Here is a 20,368-nt window from a genome sequence, read left to right as displayed (position 1 = left end):
AACGTCTCACATCCAGAGCATCTCCAAACAAACTGAGCATACGAGCTCCACTGCGCACTGAGGCGAGCACTCAACTCGCGTGTTACAACAGAAATTCACGCTACATCTTCTAAACCATTGTTACTTGGGAAAAATCCACAAAAGAAAAAAAACACCTCACTCACTCACTGCTTTTTCTTTTATTTTTCCCCCTCAATGCTAGCTTGAAATATTTTCATTTTACTCTCAGAAGTTTAATACCAGTAACTTTGAAATAACTGAGAATTCCTGAAAACTAATCTAAAAATTAAAGAAAGGAATGAGGAGCAAATTGCCACATTTTGGCCCAAAGCAACATTGTTTGTTTTTATCTTTTTCTTTCTTTTTTTCTCTCTAAATATTTACATAGCTAAATGCTTACATAGCAGACATACACATGCACGTGAAAGTATGCTCAAATCTGAACAATGTGCCCAGTCATTTCTTTCAGAAACTTTTCTTTTGAGGAAAATGGGCGTTTAAAGAAGAATATGATCATACCATGAAAACTAATTACAGAAATATTCTGCTTTACAGGGAAAACCTGATACAATATAAACAAAAGGAAGATTCTAAATCCTACTCTGCAAAACGCAGCTGTTTCACTAAAGCACTTTGGAATCCCCCACTGTATTTTCTACAGATCTCCGAAGCCATTCCACTTTTTATTTTGTTTTGACATGCAGAAATCAAATTCCTCGGTGAGATATCTTCACATGCTTAATGAGATAGCCCGCTAGGTGAGATGGCGTCACCCCGAGCTCAGGCAAGAGCTACAATGTTTAATTGCTTAGTAACAGCCGGGTGCACAATTTTGCAAGTTTTAGCAATAGGCAATGTTTACTGGGGTTTAAATCCATACATCGCGTATTTAGACAGAAAATGCTTAACCAGCGCAGTGGCTATAATTACTAAGGTTAACACACAAACAAAACCAGTGCTCATGCTTAGCAGCAACTTACGGACACTAGAATAAAAATGCACATCACTTTTCATTTTAGTTTTCCAGTACAAAAAGAAGCAAATAATATAGGATGGAGGGGGAAGGATTTTTAAGCATAATTTGTTCCAAAAGCTTATAGTTACAGCAAATTCCAACACAATGCTTTCATTAGAAAACTACAGCTCAGGCAAATAGAAAGTTATCACTTTTTATATAATACATTGTGTATTGGCTAAGCTGTGCCAACTTCCCAGGCATGCAGCGCTGCTCACAGTAGAAGAAAATTAATTTAAAAATCACACAACTCTATGAGCTCACTTGCAACGAGAGTGCATACTTGGAAGGCTACCTGCACACAAAATGAACAACTCAGCCAGCCAGAACATTTCGGTCTCAAAAACCAGCTATTAGTCCATAAAGTCTGCTAATATTAACTCTTTGCAACAGCCAGTACAAAAACGCTTAAATAAATACTAACTGTTATCCATGAAAAACTGCACAAATAAACTTAAAACCAGCATTTTGCAAGACCTGGCCTTTGATTTTTGTTTTGCTGCCAGTGATGTTTTATTATGTAATGAGATTTTAAATTAATTATGTAGATCACAAGGGCAGGGGTGAAGTCACGCCATCTAACAAACTCACCAAAAAAAAAAAATAGTTTCCATTGGGTTCCCTAAGTGGTCGCTTAACACCTCCTGTTTACCTCTGGCCCTTGTTAGGGGATTCTGATCGCAGTTTTTGGATCTGTAATTTAGCTTCCTTACCTTGAAAGCAGGTTCAGCAACTGAATTTTTTCAGCTAAAGCCCTTCCTTCTCGGGCTTTCTTTGCCCGATGGAGTTCAATTTGTATAAAGCAGAAAACACACTCAAACTGTCTAACATCCTTTTCTACTCTTTTCGTTACATGTAAGTACATAAAATTAACTGTGCTCCAAAGGGCTTGCAGGTCTTTCAGCAAAGATGAGCTTTGTAAAAAGGGAATAAAACTTTAGCTTTATAGCAAAGCCTCAGGGATTTCTTTCATTCATTTACTTATTTTATTTCTAATGTGACTTCAATTAGTCTCTCCTAATCGCAGCGAGTCCCAGGCAGGACACAGGCGAGACGGAGACTTTCTTTCTCCAATCTTTGTCAAAGAGCCCTTCAAAACCTCCCGAGCAAGCGGCTCCTGCAACAGCAGCTCCTGCAGCATCGGGCAGCCCGGCAGCTGCGGGGACTTGGCCGAACCCCTTTCCCAAACGACTGCAGGACATGGATCTTGTATTACTCTTACACATACATTCAATATAAATCTTGCTTTGAAGTTTTCATGCAAATACACCCCGCTATTCTAACACGGGGAACCTCTGGGTCCCGCACACCAGGCAACCCAAGCTCTCCTTTCCCCTTGGACATTACTATTCCCGGTGACCACGCACTACTTTTATTAGCTACCCCGTAACTATTCTTATAACATTTCCTCTTCACTGGAGATGACAGTTCTCGTTCAATATTTGGACCACGTATAGGATTATTCTCAGTCTTCATTACATTCTCACTTTTCCCCATTCTTTACACTCTGGTTAAAAAGCCTTTTTTTGCACTAATTTTACATTTTCTATATGTGGAAATCTGCCAAATCAAACAGGCCTATGGCTCTTTGCACCTTCCTGTGAAGAACCTGCTCTGAGCAGGTTCTAACCATCGAGTCATAGCTCTGCCCCAGGAAACTACTAAGATAAAATAAAGAGAAAAAATTTAAACTGTTTCAGATGTTATTTATTCAGTCTGTTTTTCTTTTGCTCAGACAAAGCTTCATGCAACACTTTCATTCAATTAAAATAATTTCAGTCTTTAACCACAGTCAAATCCTTGAGCTCCTCAGTCCAGTGAGCCTCTCAAACAAATTCCCTTTTTTTTTTTTTTTCAACTTTCTAAATAGCACAGAACTTGGATCTAGCTTGAACTTTAACATGCATTGAATCCATCTGTGATCACTTGATATAAAACTACATCCTATGACAAGGTCTTTCATGAACAGCTTATTTGTCTCTAAAATTAGGCCTAAAAACATTGTCGTTTGCAGGCTCCTTGATAGGCGTATTGCACCCTATCATTATTGGCAGTATGCATTCTTCCTTATAAGCTTTTGGGAAGTTAAAGTCCCTAATAATCACTATTTCCCCCTATTTACCATCTTTCCCCTAATCTCGGGGATTAACAGACACACCCAAATTAACCTTAGGAGTCTCTAACACACCCCAGCACTAACATCATGATTTTCACATATTTTATTGTTCACCAGCACATTTCTTTATACTCCTTTCTCCTTATCAACAAGATTTTTTTCTGTGCTTTAATTTTGACTACTATTCATCCCTTTTTCCTGCATTTTCTACATCTCGAAAAAAAATTCCAACTCCTCCATTTCATTCTGTGATTTTCTTGCATCTGTATTTTAATATTTCAATTTTCTCCCACACAGCCAAACTGAAGTTCCCATACACATTAAATACATGTGTATTTGCTTTTTTTGCAAATCCAAGCATTGCCTAAATTGATTCCTTTGCACATGCAGGTAATGCTTGCACCACTGACACCCTCTCATTTTCCTTCTTTCCACTCTTTAGGATGTCAGCACAGTCCTGTTTCCAGATCTCTCCCAACCTCCTCCTATCTTCATAATTTAAAATTACTTTTTATTGACTAGGTAGCATTAATCCCAGAAGATTATTTCCTTTGCTAATAAAACCAAATTTAACACTGAGATCACCCACCAAGTCTGCAGCAGTCAAACACCACTAAGCCATTTCCTGAAACATTTGTTAGTGTTATGGAAATAACATTATCATCTTGTAGTTCTTATTCAACCTGACCCTAAAGGAGGAGGAAATTGGACTAAAACCACCAAGGACATAAATAACTGAAAAAAATCACCTATGGCTGTCTTTGAGCTCCTTCCCAGACTGCCATAATCATCATTTATTCATGTCAGCATGAACACAGCTACAGCATTTGCTCCAGTACAAGAAAGAATCAGTGGCCGCTTTCCCACTTCTATCAGGATTCTTTCCAAAGTCAACATGACATTTTGCTTGAGGCAAAACAGCACATCTTCCATCCGTTGGGTCTCCCACAACATCCACTCCTTCCTCCTTGCTAACCTGCTTCTGAGTAATTTCAGCCTCACTGCCCATCACTGGTGTTGGTATTACCTTTTAGTCTTCTCTTACAGTTTTTAATTCACTCATACACCTACCGTCTTTGCTCTTCTCTCTCACAAATAATTAGTTGTCCAGTTTTCTCGGAATTCACTGAGGGCTGGAGCCCATCACCTCTTCTGCTCTGTCTGGACTCGCTGGTCTTCTTTCCCATCTCATTATCTAGTGTTGTGTGCTTTTCCCTAACTGGAATGTGCAAACCTACATTACGATGCTGTTTCTACTTCGAAAGCAGCCTTTTCTGTACCTTAATCCAGCAGTCACATCCCCATTATTAGTCACCTGTCTCAGGGATTTGCCCTTTGGTTCCTCACTTATGGCAAGCATCAACAACTTCTCATCTCCCTCCTTTTCATCCTCAAAAGTCTGTCCTTTATTGCCTTTACTTCCATTTCCAACCACTGGATCCTCTCCAAGAGCTGCATGAAGCAATGCTGCAAATACTATTAATAAACTTGCATCAAGGAGCATATAAAATTTGAGTGTTATATACTCTAGGGTTCTTGTAATTGATCGCAAATATTACCATAGGTCTTGGTCCTTCCTTCACTGCTACAGTTCTGCTGTTGTTCCTGTCCTTAACAAAAAGGAAATAAAACCTATAAATAGACCTATCATCTTACTACTGTCCCTCTCAATTAATTCTGACAAGTAAGTTTTTCTTTTCTTTTCTTAGTTCAGTATTAAATAGTGACAGAAAACATGCATAATGGATTGCATTCAATGTATACAATTCACAATCCTAGCTTGAAAATTCTTTACCAAGAAAAGAAGTGCTGTTATAAATCTTTTAAAGGGAGAGAAGCAATTTATATCCTCATGACCTCTTTTGACTTCATTTTCAAGTCATCTCTGTTGCTTCTCCAAATTACACAATTTGAAAGCAAAATCTAGCAAGCGCCTTCTTCCACAAGTTGGTCTAATTATTCCAAATTCCTTTTTGAGCTACATCCAACAAATCACTTTGAGCATTTGCTCAAGTGTGTGAATAGTCCTAATGAAGTAAGCCTAGCTATTCTTATGTTAAGCCTTAAGCATTTTTGAGCCTTCAAGGAGAACTTACTTGACCAAAACTGGGGCTAGTCTTTCATCCACTGGCCCATAAAAGATATCACTTCTCCACACAAATTCAGCCTCACTTAAACACGTTATTGGGTAAGTTCTCTCATAACCAAAGAGAAAAATGCAAATAACTCCAAAATACAGTTTCTGGTGCAACTTACTCCTTTTCAAGTGAATTTTCAAGCCTGCTGAGAGCAACGGTACATTGGTCCTGCCTGAATTAGTGATGCAAGTCAACAGAATATAGTCATTATTCACAGGCCCCTTCTCCCAGACCTTCAAGCAGTGGCATATCCATAAGCAATGTGGCTCTTCCCAGGCATTCCCTCACCCCTCACATTTATTATTTTCAGAATATACTGCATTAGGTTTCTCCTCTTTCACAGCTACTATTCCACCCTGGGAATCTTTTATTCCATCATACATACCTTGCCCTCTGTCATACCAGTCTCCTCCTAGTTACTAGCCCATGAAAGCAGTAATCTTTAGGCAACAAGGATACATTGCATTTAGGCCCTCGCACTGCTATCCTCCAGGCACAATACAGTACAAGGGAGCAGCAGACACAGAAATGAAAGGAATAGTTTTAACAATAACTTGGGAAGGAGGTTAGAAGCCCAAGGATTAAGTTATACAACTTAGACTCTTCAATTTACCAAAACCCCATTCACAAAAGCCAGTCACTGCCTGTGAATTAGGCTGATACTTGCAGGCTTTAAGTTTTCGTGTTCACTCAAGACACTCGAGCAAGAATTAGCAACCCACAAACAAGTAGAGAGACAGGGGAAAACGGTCAGGCAAAATCCAGCCTTGTTCCAGGGACAGCAGCATCACGCCTCACAAAACCGAAGTGAAAACTCTGCAAACAGTCAAAATAATCTGAAAGCATTTTACTTTTTCAATGCACACGTAACAATCAACAGCACCAACGGAGGCGGGAAAGAAAAACTCTTTTGTACATGGATACAGCATTTTGGACGTGCTTTGCAGTATGATTGCAGCGCAGCTCCAGGTGCAAACACCCCTACACAACACACCGTGACTCTGCACTGAATATTCAAATAGCCAAATATTCAAATAGGCCAAAGGTCCGCGTGCCAAAACTGCATCCTGTCACTCCTTACATGACATACACTCCAAAACATATGCAAAATGAACAGTCCCACACAAGCTATGCCCGACAAGAAACAGGAGAGGACCATGACCAGATAGTAGGAGACAAAAGGGACAAGGACAAAGTACACTATAAAGAAAGCTGCACCAGCAGAGGTATAAAAAGAAGAAACATCAACACTGACATCTGCTGTTAGTTCATGAGGCTCAAAGAAAGAGATGGGCTACAAGTCAGATATACAGGCATCAGTAGCATATTCGTATCTCGATTGCCAACACTGGGATGGTTCAGGCAGACCAACGCCACACACAGGCATTTCACAGCACCATTCTTGCTAGACTAGGACAGAGGATGAAGCTGCAATTGAAGACAGCAACATAACATTATCAATGTTGCATGAAGGGCAACCAAACACTTCATGGAACAGTTTTTTCCTGGTTTAAACAAGTAGCTCCCAGATACCTCAACTCATTTGCACCTGAAGCAGCAAACAGACACTATGTTAATCTCCTAAATATGTTCTCTCCAGCCATCAGTTTAGAAGGATCTGAAACATTAACTCGTTTGTATCAGAAAAGGACAAAGACAGGAGACACTGCTAGAAGCAGTAAATGAGTGGGATGAGCAACCAGACAAGCTGCAGATCGATGGTATTTGTGGGAGCAGTGCCAGTGGATGAATGCGGTACACCATGTACTCTTGAAAGTTGTTCTAACAAGCACCTTCTGCAATCTTTCGTGTGCCAAGTTAACCCTGTGACTGAGGACACCCAGCACTTATGCCATGCACAGAGAAGAATCCAAACTTCTCTCTTTACATACATATATGTACATATACACACACACAGGCACACATAAAATACAATTTGTACATATGCATGTATATAAAAAGCAAGACTGGGCTTGCTATCTTTTGTAATTGCACCTTTTGTAATTTGGTGCAGGAGTCATGCCATCAGTTCTCCCAAGAGGGCCGAGTCTGCATTTTGTAGCAGTGCAACAAATAGTGCTGTCGCACAAGTGAATGTAATTAAGGGACAAAAGAGGTAAATGAATTAATAACAGTCCTACCTAGTGTGTTTAAGCTTTACTCCTTATTTACACTTGGCTATAGAAAAGATGGGAAGTTGCATGCATGTTTCATTCCTTTTATCGAACAGTATAGTCAAAACAAAACATACCAAAAATGTATATATGTATACATACACATGTATGTATCTAAATAATATATATATATATATATATATATATATATATATATGAATATATATACACACACATCAAATCCATCCAGGTTGTTTGAAGAGCACCTACAAATGCAATGCCACTGACAGGCACACAGCACGCTCATGTTATGCTGAAATTATGCTTGAATTTCAATGATGGAAGAAGATGTAACAGACTATGGTGACCTGCTAGAAGACTTTCCAAAACAGAGAGAGCTGATTGCCTTTCACTCAGCTTCACATCACAAGAATGCCCAAATGCCAAACCCATCTGCAACTCCAGCAACCTCTTCCTGACTCTTCCCTCATACATCCATCCCTTTTGTCATCTCTGCTGGGCTTTCAAAGCCCTGCTTCCCAATATCTGCTGGCCTCCAGGCCTTTTCACGATGGGAAAGATCACACTGCTCCCTTCCAATCTCCTTGTGCTTTATTTTCTATGCAGGCACCCCTGGGCCAAGCAAAGTGCTTACTAGAGATGATTTTTGCTCAGTAAAATTCACCTGCCTTCCCATTTGCACTGCGTCGGGGAGGTGCTGCTCCACATCAAAAACGTTGACACCTGCATTAAAAATCTCTTACTTAATGGCGCTTGTCAAAAAGAAAACTTATGACCAATAAAAAAAAAGGAGTCCTTTTTGCTGAATGCTGACTTGTAAATTTTAAAAGGTTATGGGGGAGACCTGGTATTAACTGTTGCCGTTCACAAGGCAGCTTAGTTCGATGTAGCATTGCTTAAAAAGGGAGGGGAGAAAGAGGGGAAGGCAAGGGAAATGCAAGAGGTCCTGAAGAAGGGATCAGAAGTTGCCTCAAGGGTTAATTGACAGAGGGGCAATAGCAGCAGTTTTGTCACCAAGAAATTTAGCTGGAAGGAAGAGGGAGATCAAACAGCTTAAGGAATGACAGGCTGATGAATGAAATCACCTATCTGGAATGCAGCAGGTCACAGCTTCTATCATGATCCATCAAAGATCCTAATACTCACTGAAGTGCAAAAAGCATTTGGCTAAGGAGATAAATCCCTCCGCTGTTTTGTGTGTGGCAAATACAAAGCCAAATGTGTTACTTGAACAATACGAATGCCAAATGAATTAATGCCAGATCTTTCTAAAACTGCACCTGTGGCTTTGCCAGACCATGACAAGACCACTAACCCAACCGCAATAACTCTCGCTTATGAATGCTATTTTACTTTCATCAGCTAGTAAAGTTTTGGGGCAAATCATATTTGTTGTAAATAAAAGAATTTGAAAAATATATAGTATTCAACAGCTCACAGCCACAAGTAAAGCAGCCCCTAGGAAAGCAAGGCGCAGAAAGCCTGGACTGTTGCAGCTAAGGACACAGCACAGGCCTAGAAATCAGGACACTGGCTCCTAATTTCAGTCTAACACTAACTCAGCTGTGCAAATGTGAACACATTTCGCAGATCTCCCTCTATCTCACTTCTTGGCTGGTAAATACCATTATCCCATGTTTACAGCTTCACACCTAAGATGCTAGGCAAATAATAATTTTTAGCAACGTATTACCAAGACACGCTGCAGAGAGACAAGAAAGAAAAACACCTCCTTCCAGCACCGCATCTTCCAGCCTCCTGCTCAATATTTAGGTGACTTCTTGAACCTCCTCCTCCTCATCTTTCCATAGATAGAGCTGTGCACAGAGTGCCTCTCCAGGGTGTCACCATATCCTGAATTAACCTGAACTTTTCCTTTTCAGCAATTTGAAGCTTTACCAACAGAAGAATTCACCTTTTGAAAAAAATTACATTCAGGCAAAAAGGTCCACATGCCATAAAAAAATAATAATAATAAAAAGAGAGAGAGAGAGAGAAATCACAATGTAACCCAGCCTTTACAGAATATAATTTGCCCCAATGTAGTGCTGTTGTCATGCTCACAGTGATATTCAGCTAGCTTTAGTGCTTTCAAAAGAAGGTTTATGATAAACTAAAACTGATAAAAAAAACAAAAGCCTGACAAGTATAATCCCGATACCGGTGTTTACTTTGAGGTTTATTCAATGCTTAAAGACTTCTAAGAGTTTGCATTACATTTTAAAAAGACAATGCCCTAAGCTCCCTAGGAAATCATAAGCCATTTATAGATTATTCTTGGTCTTCAAATTTTAGAGAGAAAAAAGCCATGCACATTTAATCATGTTAGCATTAACGAGATGAACAGCTTAATGTCTAAAACTATTTATAATATCTATTATTGCTTGAATGTAAAGCGTGACTTCTTGCACTGCAGCACTGGCCCGATCAGGTTTCTTTTTCCACAACTTATCACTTGTGCTGCCATGCGTTAAAAGAAAATGTTATTGCACAAATGCTTCTCTGCACCTGCTTTCCTATGCAGTCTCCAAAAATGACTAGGTATAATCCCTATTAATAAGAAGGGATATTCCAGTTAAACAGAAGCAGAAAGGAACCTCAAGCAATCAGAGCACTTTTTTGCAACCTTCCCAATAAAGTATTTTTGAAAGCCAACTGGTTTGCCAGTAAGACATTCCAGTCTACAATGTTCTGAAGCTGGTGGCCCCAGGTAAGTCCAACCATAAGCTAAATAAACTCCCCATCTTTTAAAAGTAGCGTCGCTGACTGCCCTAAGAACTGCCAGGTATTCAGTTGTCTCAAATACTGCAGCCTTACTTCAGGAACCCCCTTAGGATCATCTCGGTCTTGACTTAAATAAAAAAGCCAATAACCCAAGAGGTTCTACTCCATCCAAATATTAAAGGGAAGAGGGGAGTATATATGGAAGTTTTTGGCAGAAGATCATTCTGCAAGAGGGCTCCACTTCCTCCTCCTGCCTTCTTTCCCCCCACTCTAGAGCTTCCTTCCAACAGCATAGCAAGTAAAACCATCCATCTCAGAGGCAAGGAGTATTCCATAACTCATCTGAAAAAATCTGTTTTGCTCCCCAGCTTCATCAGCTGTGCTAAGCATGACATTGAGTGTCAAAGACCGGACCAGCCTGCCAGATAGTGATAGGTATAATAAATGAAGGAATGAAAAGGAATCCTCTTCCTCAGCCAGCAATGTGTTAATGAAAGCCAGATAACAAGAATAAAAGTTATTCTACTATAATTTGCAGTAGATCAGAACTTCAGTAGCAATATAAAGAAAAATGAAGAGAGGCTAGTATATTAGCATTTTCAACAACTCAGTGAAGAGAGTCCCTTTTATTTTATCAACACGTAGTGGACTTTTGTAATTTCCTCTGGGGATGTTTGCACGTGGTGGGAAGGAGGCTAGAAGAGTTGCTTTACATTTGACTTCTTAAGTCACACAACAATACAAAGAAATGAACATCACACCTTGTTTTTCGTAAGCGCATCTGTAGCAAACGGCAACAACAAATTCAAAGATTCTGCCCCAAATGGGTAAATTATAGCCTCTAGACAACAGTGCTATTGTCAGCTGTACTTCAAGTGGGAGAGAATCATCTAACAGAAGCATTGCCTTTAAAAAACACACGGAAGGCCCACAGAGAAGTCTTAAAAACAACTGACACAAGTGGAATTGCCCATCTGTAGGGTCAATGGTGGCAAGCACCTGGCACTGTCCCTCCAAAACGGCTTCCAGCAAGTAGATCAATTTTTTTTCCTCACATAACTTTTCCAGGAACGCCACCAGGCAGGCAAACTTTCGAGTTTCTAATTTATTCTTCTCCCACTGAACTGACAGACCTCTGAAACAGATGCCAATGAGTCAGTCTGAGGAACAAAACAGTTCGAACCACAAGTTTAGCCTTGGGAACGCACATACATGCTTAAAAACTAACGAAGCATCTTGTCTCAAATCCTTCATGTTTCAGGACTCCTCTTCTGAAAGCAGAGAAGACAGATAATCATCTCCTGCGCGTACGATATCTAGCATTGTAAGAGTTCTGAGATAAAGGCAATAAACAGAAAAATATTAAATACAAGATTCTTATATTTAAGTTAGGACTGAGTGTAGAACAACACGGGAGGTTTTGGAGGGAGGTTGAAAAAGGTGCCGTAGTTGGGCAAACTACCCATAAATTTGATTCCTGCGAGCATCTAGAAGCCTCTACTTTACTTTCTGGAACAAAACTATAGCAGGCTTTTGAAGGTTTATAACAGATGTTACAGAATAGAAATAAACAAATCTTTTTAAAAGGAAAAATGTCATTTTACTAATGCCCTCGGCAAAGAACGGCTACCGTAATCTTGGCAATCTTTACAAAACCTCCCCCGTGTTTTCGGAAGACAGCCAGAGCATTAAGATTCGTTCAACAAATGGCAGCATGAGTCAGTGGGTCTGGGAGCTGTGGGTAGGATGACGTCCACAGAGTCACCAAAGTCTTCCAATGATTCATGTCATACCATGGATCCAGAAGAGTGACTTATAGCTTAGATGGAAACTTTATTGGTATTTCTGTATCCATTCCTAGGAACTTCCCAGCAAATTTGGCACCACTGCGGCAAATGTGTCCCAGCCCATCCAGGGAATCAACCTTCTCCCTTCTCACCAGATAAATAGTTGAGCCAGTGTGGAACATTACACCAAAAATAGCACTACTCATTGCACGGGGAGGTAGCGGTTAGACCATACATTCCATTATCATTCAAAACACTTTCAGAAAGTAGAACAGTTTCACCGTTTTAACCTCAGCTTTACAAAATTCCAGAACCTTGACAGGCAAGCTTCAGATCACAAGGGTTGAAAGAAAACAGGAAAACAAAAGCAGGAAAACATTTCTGTGTGTCAGAACTGACAAAGTCTTATTCACGCGCTCAAAAGACTTCATACCAGTACAGTTAGTCACAAAAGAGCTCAGCCTTTGTTCCTGTCCAACCACGTCATTTTACCCTTAATGACGTATCCTATAGAGGTATTCCCCCTCCTTAAAAAGAAAAAGCATGCCTAGCAGCAAGAATAGTCCAAATTCTCCAAATGTAGCTCCAAGCCACAAAAAATCCTAAGCCAGAAGTAGCAGACATCTTGGGAAAAACATCCTCAAATACTATTCCACATATAAATCAAGGAGTACAGTGCAATGTCTAGGTAAGACCACCAAGGCACCCAGATGCCAGTATTCTGGAATTATCACCAAAATTGCCTCCAGTACTTTGTTGCAGTCATTACATAATGATATACAAATTATTTTAGAGTCACAAGCCAAATGAAAAGTGAGCTGTGAATACACATTAAAAAGGTGCAGAGACTTTGCTTTTGTTATGAGAAAAAAGTTTTAATTCTCCTAAATGGGGAAAAAAAGAAAAGAAAGAAAAAAAAAAAACAAAACAAGCCCACAGATGATGGCTCAGTTCCTTGTCTTGCTGGACACAAGAGAGCTGGGCCACAAATATTTCACAAAACAGACACAGGCCTGCCACCAATCTGCCAGAGACTACTAGTTTTCTCACATGCTGATGTTAATTTTGTGCTCCAGTTACAGAAAACTAAATTCCCTATTATAGGTACATCTAGTAATCAAGGGGAAGAAAAGAATCGTCAGGAATCAAGAAGGGGAAGGGCAGGCAAGAACCTCTTACATATTAGTAACACTCAACTTCTAGATCATGTCACTCTCAAAAATACCACCTTTTTCAACCTGCCCAGTCCCAAGTCAGCTCTCTCCTGGAAAACAGCCATGTACTCCTCCTTCCTCTACTTCCTGATCTCTGTAACAAGAATTTCATCCTGTACCGTTAATATCAACTTTCACATTTTCCTTATTAGAGGTACACAATTTCTGGGTATAAACAGATACATATTAAATATTTAGTTTTCAGCTCGGAAAGTAGAAAGGGGCTTGAACAACAATTTCAACATTTCAGAAGTCTTCTAATTTTAAGCATAAAAGCCAGACAAGCCATACATACCCATGATGCAAATTCTCATTTCAGTTGTTCAACTAAGTCCAAGAAGCAAAAAATGAACAAGCGAGAGAAACTGAACAGATGAACACTACAATTTTGAAATTAAAAGTTGGTCTAATACTGAACAACCTGATGCAGCTTTGAAGTTAGCTCTGCTTTGAGCAGTAGGTTGGACTAGACACCTCCAGGGGCACAGTTTAGCCCCTGCTAAACTCTATGATTTTATATTTCTTCAAATCACTATTTAGTCCACAGTACAGATCACATGCCTCACAATGAGAGAAAAAACAGACAAGACACACACACACACACACAGATACATTAATGTTGTGCAGGGCTTTTCCGTTTGATTGTGTGTAGGGTTTGTGGTTTTTTTTTTTTTTTTTTTTTAATTCTTATGAAAAAGTCTGATAATCTTATATATGTATTATCATTAAAGTTTCTAGGTACAAGTGACTTTCCAGTTTTTAAACTTGACTAAGACTAATACCTGATCAGAGAAAGATTTGATAACCTCACTTTGCCTGTTTAGTGGGGCCTGTGCCAATTTCTAAGCTGAATATTTAAGTTTTAAAGTTTCTCACCACTCCAATTAAGTCTCCTCGGCCATATTCACCAGTCAGATGCTTTTTACCATCATCCATCCGTATGACAGAGCGAAGTCGACCGTTCAACACAATGTATGTGCAGTCTGACTTGTCACCTTGCCTGTAGAAAGAACCATCAATAACTAGCATTAATGAAGTGTCTTTGCTCAGCAAACACGTCTAGAACCATTTAGTAAGTTCATCATCTTTCTGTTATTGGCTTAGAGGTCACAGGAAAGTGTTTAATGAACAGTTAAACATAACATGCAAATAAGAAATTGAATGGGCATCTGTTGAAAGGTGACTTGGAATTACATTTAATCTTTGAACATACAAGCTCTGAACAAAGTGGCTAGTGTTAGGTCTGGAAGCTGATGACCAGAACATAAATGTCCTCTAGAAGAGACAACAGGCTCATTACTAGTTACAGCAGGAGCTTATTATCACTGCAAGATTGAAATGAAAGTGTAGAAAAATTATGCAGGCTGAAGAGGACAAAACACCGAGCAGCTCAAGATTTGGATTGCCTTTTGGTGCACAACTTAAGTCTAGCAGGAAGCTTTTGCCATATAAAGTTTGTATGATTGTTTTTGGCACGCAGATTTCCAGCATAACATAGCACACAGAAGCAAGTGCAATGTTGACAAGGCCTTGTCAACTATGGCTATTCTGATGCAAAGTAATCCAAGACTTCTATTAGCATTAGCACTGGAGAAGTAGTTAGAGAAACTAAAATTATGATTATATAACTACACATACTAATTTAGGTCTTTATTCTCCCACCATTGCAACCATATCACGACTCAGATGCCTCCTAGTACAAAATCCATAAAACTAAAGCTCTTCAAGGATAACTGGAACTTAACAACGGTAATCAAGGATAACAGTGGACATTTTAAAATTACTGCTGAACAAATCTAATAGAATTTACTTTCAGTTTTGTCTTTTCCTTTTATTTTATAAAGGCTGAAAAACTCCTTGAGCAATAATCTTCATGCTCTTGATAATGCAGAAACTATTATCAGAACATAAAACTGTCTAGTGTCTTAATTATCAGCTATGCCTCTTCAAAAAGCTTACCAAGATGACAAAAAGTATAGGGAATAAAATGAAAGAATTTTAATAACACCTGTACACAGGAGACTAAAGGGATGTTGAAGAGTACTGCAGAAAAATCTTGAATCGGTAGACAGATAAACCCTATGGAATGCCTGGTAAGTTCAGCAGAGCGAGTGTTTTACTCTATCTGTCATGAAAGAGCACAAATCTGTAGCTTTGAAAATGTAAATTTTCAACAGACAGAGAATTTTGTCTACATCTCACCTGTAAACAGCTCGTCCAGCCTCAACCTCCATCCAATCCAGGGCAAAGTCAATCTGCCTAACGAACGAGGACATTCTCTTTACCACGGTGTGGGCCACCCCCAGAACTACACTGGGCTGCTCCCGCATTATCCTGGAAGACCAAAGAAAAAAGTTATTTCAAGTATTCCAAAGCAGGAATAGGCATACACAAACACCTTCCCCAAAGCACCATGCTGCTGTTACCCATGCAACTGAGCAGCTAAACATGCCTTAATTTCAAAAATTATTACACGCTGAAGCACACGCTCTCCAACATTGACAGCCACACTGCATCGATGGCAACGTGACAAAGCGTGGGGTGGCCAGCTTCCAACCTAGTCCTAGTCAAATGCCACTCACAAACCGACACTGTCCTACTGGCAGTAGGACTATGCAAGTAGGATGCTTGCTCAACTAGCCGTCTGGCCCAGTTCCCTTCTGTAACTCAGTAGCTGAATGGATGGAGCCATGCTAGCACTTCTTTATGAACCCCCCTCCAAAAATCCCAAAGTCTTACACGCAGGAAGACGTTGGTATTGGCTGGAAGACTGGCCCTTCCTGCCATTCTGCACCTCTTGGTCTCCCACATATCCACATATTCAGCCAGCTTCACCTACATTTTTTCAGGCTAGATCCTTAGTATGTTAAGTTTGATGTTCTGTTTTGTTTTGTTTTTTTAAGAGACCTGCTTAGTATTCCATACACTCCCTTTTCCCTGTTGCAAAGATCACCAGAAAATGAAACGTCTTTCAACAAAGCTTCTAATCTTCATGCAGAATCTTTGGGTGATGCCAAAAGGTCTGTGGACCTAGAGATCTTTATAGTCTACAAAGATATCAGATATTCTTCCTAATCTGAAAACTGTTGAGATTGGTACAGATTTTGGCTGTCAGTGATAATACAACCTTTACACTTTGACTGCCAGACCTGAGGAAAATCGTTCTCATAGATACCTGGTAACTGCTAACAAGTCTCTTTTTCTCATTCTTTACAGCCCACGGACCACTGCATCCTGTCAGCTCCGCTCATGTAAGTACTCAAACTCTTACTGAAGTAAAGTACTACTCCACGTGAGTGAACTGAACACCTTTTAATCACCAGATGGAAGATAGCCTTTCTGTGCTCTCTCTCCTTTTCCTGTATGGCATCAAGAGCAACTGAGTTTTGGCTGGAGCACGGCAGACTACTATAAAACAGATATTTCATAAGAAGTGGCACAATTCAGAAAGAAGGGAGCAAATTAGTGTATGTGGATCCAGCGCATGAAGCATATGCAGATGGTAGAGCTACAAATTAAAGATATATTAAAGCCACACATGGGCAGAAGTAGGAAAAAGAAAATATACAAAATATTTAAAGTATATTTTCTGAATCACTGTTTCATTTATAATGAAAAAAAACAGACTGCTGAAAGGCAGTCTACTTAGGAGACCTTGCTTACGTGGGAATTCCCCCTAAGCACAAGTCCTGTGAGCTTCACACCCAGCTTCCTCACCCTAAGAAACAGAAAGGAGGAGAGAAAGGAATGGGAAAACATTGTTAGAGTCTGTCCCCAGCTGGAATACAGCTCTTTGAGGGCCACGGGAACCTGGCAGAATTTAAAGAACACCTGAACAGTGACATACAAGCCGAGAATGAGATACTGAAAATGAACTGAAATGAAAATGAATCAGGAGCGCTTCTTTACTGCCTGCCTGAAGCACAGAAATTGCCCTACAGTTACAAAAATATCAGTTCCGTAATCCCTTAGTTACAGAGCTGCAGCCAGAGACCCAGACCGACAGCGACTGTCAAGCGCAGCCCTCAGGGTACCATAGAGCTGTCATGTTTATCACACTTGACTATTCAACTTTCCTTTACCCAGTGCCTCAAAACCACTACTTCTTGCAATAATGAGCCTTAACACTTCAGTTGAAATCACAGAATTTGAAATGGAACAGACTTGGAGTATATCCCTATTCCACATTGAACTCATCACTCCGATATCCCTGCACTCGTACAGGCTACTACATAAGGTAAACGGAGTATCAACTCTTACATCTAGCACTATTTAAAATTCAGCCACCAAAAAGAGGATGGCAGCACAGCTTTCTTCAGCCCCTTTTATCTTGCCCTCAGGTTTCCATGCCCTCCAGCATCTCCTATCCAAGATGCCTACAGATTGCCTTGATTTCAGTCAGCTGTCACGGCACTAATAAACAGTATGTTATCTTACAGAAACTTTATCACACTAGTATGACTTGGGGTAGAGGATGAAGGAGCTGGGAAAGACAGAGACTAAATAATCAATCAATAAAGCAACCTCCTCCCTTCTACACACACGCATGCACATGTACACGCAGTCCCATCCTCTTCTCAGCTGCTCTATATGTTAAATAAATCCCCTGAAAACGCGTGAGTGGTTTCGATTATTTTTTTTACTGCACTGGCTTATTTAGTCCCCCAAAGTCTTCTCCCACACAGGCTCTCCACTGCGATCAATAGAAGCCTTTTACTCCTTTTCCTCCCTCAAGATATGCATCTTAATAGCCATGCACTCTAAACCTAAGCTAGTAACAGGCTCTTTTTAGTTCAGTCTGGAGCTCTTTGTTCTTTCACTGAATATACAGCTTTTAGAGGTGTATTAGCATGCAAGGCAAAAACCCATCCTTATGCACAGAAAGAAAAAGCAGATTTTTTGCATTTTCATCTCTGCTCTTCTGCTAGACACACACACACACACACACACACACACACACACAGAGCACTGGGAAAATTAAAAGCCAAAGCTTGTACTCCAGAAAACTGCTTTGTAAGGTATCCTCAGGATTCTTTACTAGAAAGCCAACCAAATATAGCTACGAAAGGGCTAAACCAGAGTCTACAAAAGTCTGGGACTTAGGCAAATATTCTTGTGGATGTAATTCCACACTCAGTTTGGTTGGCAATACAAAATAAAATCAAAGCTTTTCTGCTTCTCTGGCAGGTGCACATGATCAGATTCTAAACTGTGAAATTTCCTGAAGCAGAAAATGTGAGAGAGTCCTGCTCCTTAGCACTGCAGAATCTGAACATATTCCTTCAAGGGATTCTGGGGACAACTTGATTACACTATTCGTCAGGAGACACCAACAGTTGCAACGTAGGCACTGCACACTTAGTGCATCACTTTAGCAAAATAGCAAGGCATTTAAGGTATATACTATATAATTAGCTTGTATCACCCCTATACTTAAAACTCTAAATTTACAGATCGCTATTTAGCCATTTTAGTACTATGTAAAAGGCTCCTGCCCCGAAGTTTCAGTCAAAAGGTTTTAATCTGTTGTCCAACATCCAACACGTAATTCCAAACCCTGGGCTGTTCCCATTATCGTGTTCTTTGCCTGCCAGTAACCATGTTCTTTCTGCTTTGCCTTCTCATTAATAATCAAGTTATATATGTACTGTTCTGGGACAGCTCAAAGAGAAAAATTAATAACAATAATAAATGTGACAAAGAACAAGACAGGAATACTGAAGAATTGCAGCGATTATGGTCAAATTTCTCCTGGTCAATAATTAGGTTAAGAACAGCAACAAAAAATAACAATCCTGAAAGATTCTGCAGGAAGGAGAAAGCCTAAGGTTACAGTACAAGGCACGTGGAATTAGGCAACACAGCGGAAAATAACACGTAGTTCTCACTTTATCAGCAGGTTTTCCTTTCTAATAGAGTTGGAAGCAAAAAAGAACCAACTTATAGGTGGAGAAACCTCATGCTTCTCAAAGATTTTCTACAATGCCATTTGCAAATAAAGAAAAAGAAGTTATCAGTGATATAAAGCTTGGGCTTCAGGAGAAACTGAGAATTGTGATGATGGAATGGAGAAAGATCATAGAGATAATGAAATACAGTGAACTGGCAATGGACTTTCTACAGGAGAAAAGGGTTTGGAAAGGTTCCAAAAACAGTGAAGAGATGGTATACTGATGGCTGGGATCACTGACTGGTGAGAGGTGGGTGAAAGCAAAGAGGTAAGATGGCATAAACAAGAAACAACTCTTCTAGAGAAGTCAAAAGACAGACTTCTTGTAAATAAGCTCAAGCAAATGAGAAAGTCAATCCAGGACTGGATATCAAAGCAGAAAAAGAGGAAAAAGTAGAAACTAACTGGTTGGCTGGAACAACTAAGTGAAATCTGAAGTCAAAAATGAGTAGGGAAACTGTAGAAGAGAGAGAGGAGTTCAGAAGAAATATCTCTGATACTGCACGAAATGGCACAAGAGAGGAGCATCTATCAGAAATTGAGTCAAAGAATTGATATCCATCACAGAGTCCTGGAAAAATACAGTTAACAAAGCATACTGCAGAAAATAGCACGTTCAATTTTTATAGAATAAAGCCTTTTGCCTGAGAACAAAAAAATATTACAGAATAAGATTTTGGGGTAAAATTGATTAGGTGTACAGACAGACAATTAGAATTACTTAAAAGTAAGAAGTGGACAAAGATACACAAGGTAATAGAGGCCTAGAAAACACAGCCTCAAGAAGTATTGCACACAATGCAGGATTGACGGCACCTTCAAGCAGAATGTCAAAAACATAGGTAAGAAAAGGAAATAGAGAAAAATATTCAATACAATTTGTGTGTGCAAATTGCTGTCAAGTCTTAAGTGATAGGATCATGGAAGGATTTGAGAGTATTAATCATTAATATGGGACAATGAGATTAGCCACAGTCATCATATTGGGTTTGTATTTGTTTGGGGGTTTGTTGTTGTTTTTGAATACATACATACATTCCTCTTTAAGCTGTAAATTACAAGTCATGTACTACATGGTCCAGAAAGGAATCCATCCCGCCAAGAAGCATTATTCTTCACTCTATGCCGTAAGAGTGGAAAACCCACAGTTGCATCAAGGCTGATAGTTCACAATGTATCCCAACAGCCTTGGCTGATTAACTCCACTGTGCCTGGAAACAGAACTGGAATAGCTGTCCAGTAAAACAACTAATGAGTCTAAGAGAAAGGGCCTGACTCCCTCCCCATCC

The 20,368-nt window shown here is 39.7% G+C and overlaps 1 protein-coding gene across 1 annotated transcript in view; it reads right to left on the bottom strand.

The window, feature by feature from the left end:
- Positions 1-20,368, bottom strand: part of PNPLA7 (patatin like phospholipase domain containing 7) — a 130,615-nt gene that overhangs the window by 78,587 nt on the left and 31,660 nt on the right. Inside the window, exons 18-19 of the mRNA XM_062590991.1 lie at positions 15,332-15,463; positions 14,006-14,129 (exon numbers count right to left, since the gene is read on the bottom strand). Coding sequence (XP_062446975.1) covers positions 14,006-14,129; positions 15,332-15,463 — 256 coding nt within the window. The remainder of the gene's footprint in view (positions 1-14,005; positions 14,130-15,331; positions 15,464-20,368) is intronic.

Source organism: Rhea pennata, chromosome 18 (assembly GCF_028389875.1).
Source record: "Rhea pennata isolate bPtePen1 chromosome 18, bPtePen1.pri, whole genome shotgun sequence".
NCBI lineage: Eukaryota > Metazoa > Chordata > Aves > Rheiformes > Rheidae > Rhea > Rhea pennata.
Note: the sequence above shows the minus strand (reverse complement) of the source record. Positions and strands in the feature narration are given on the sequence as shown.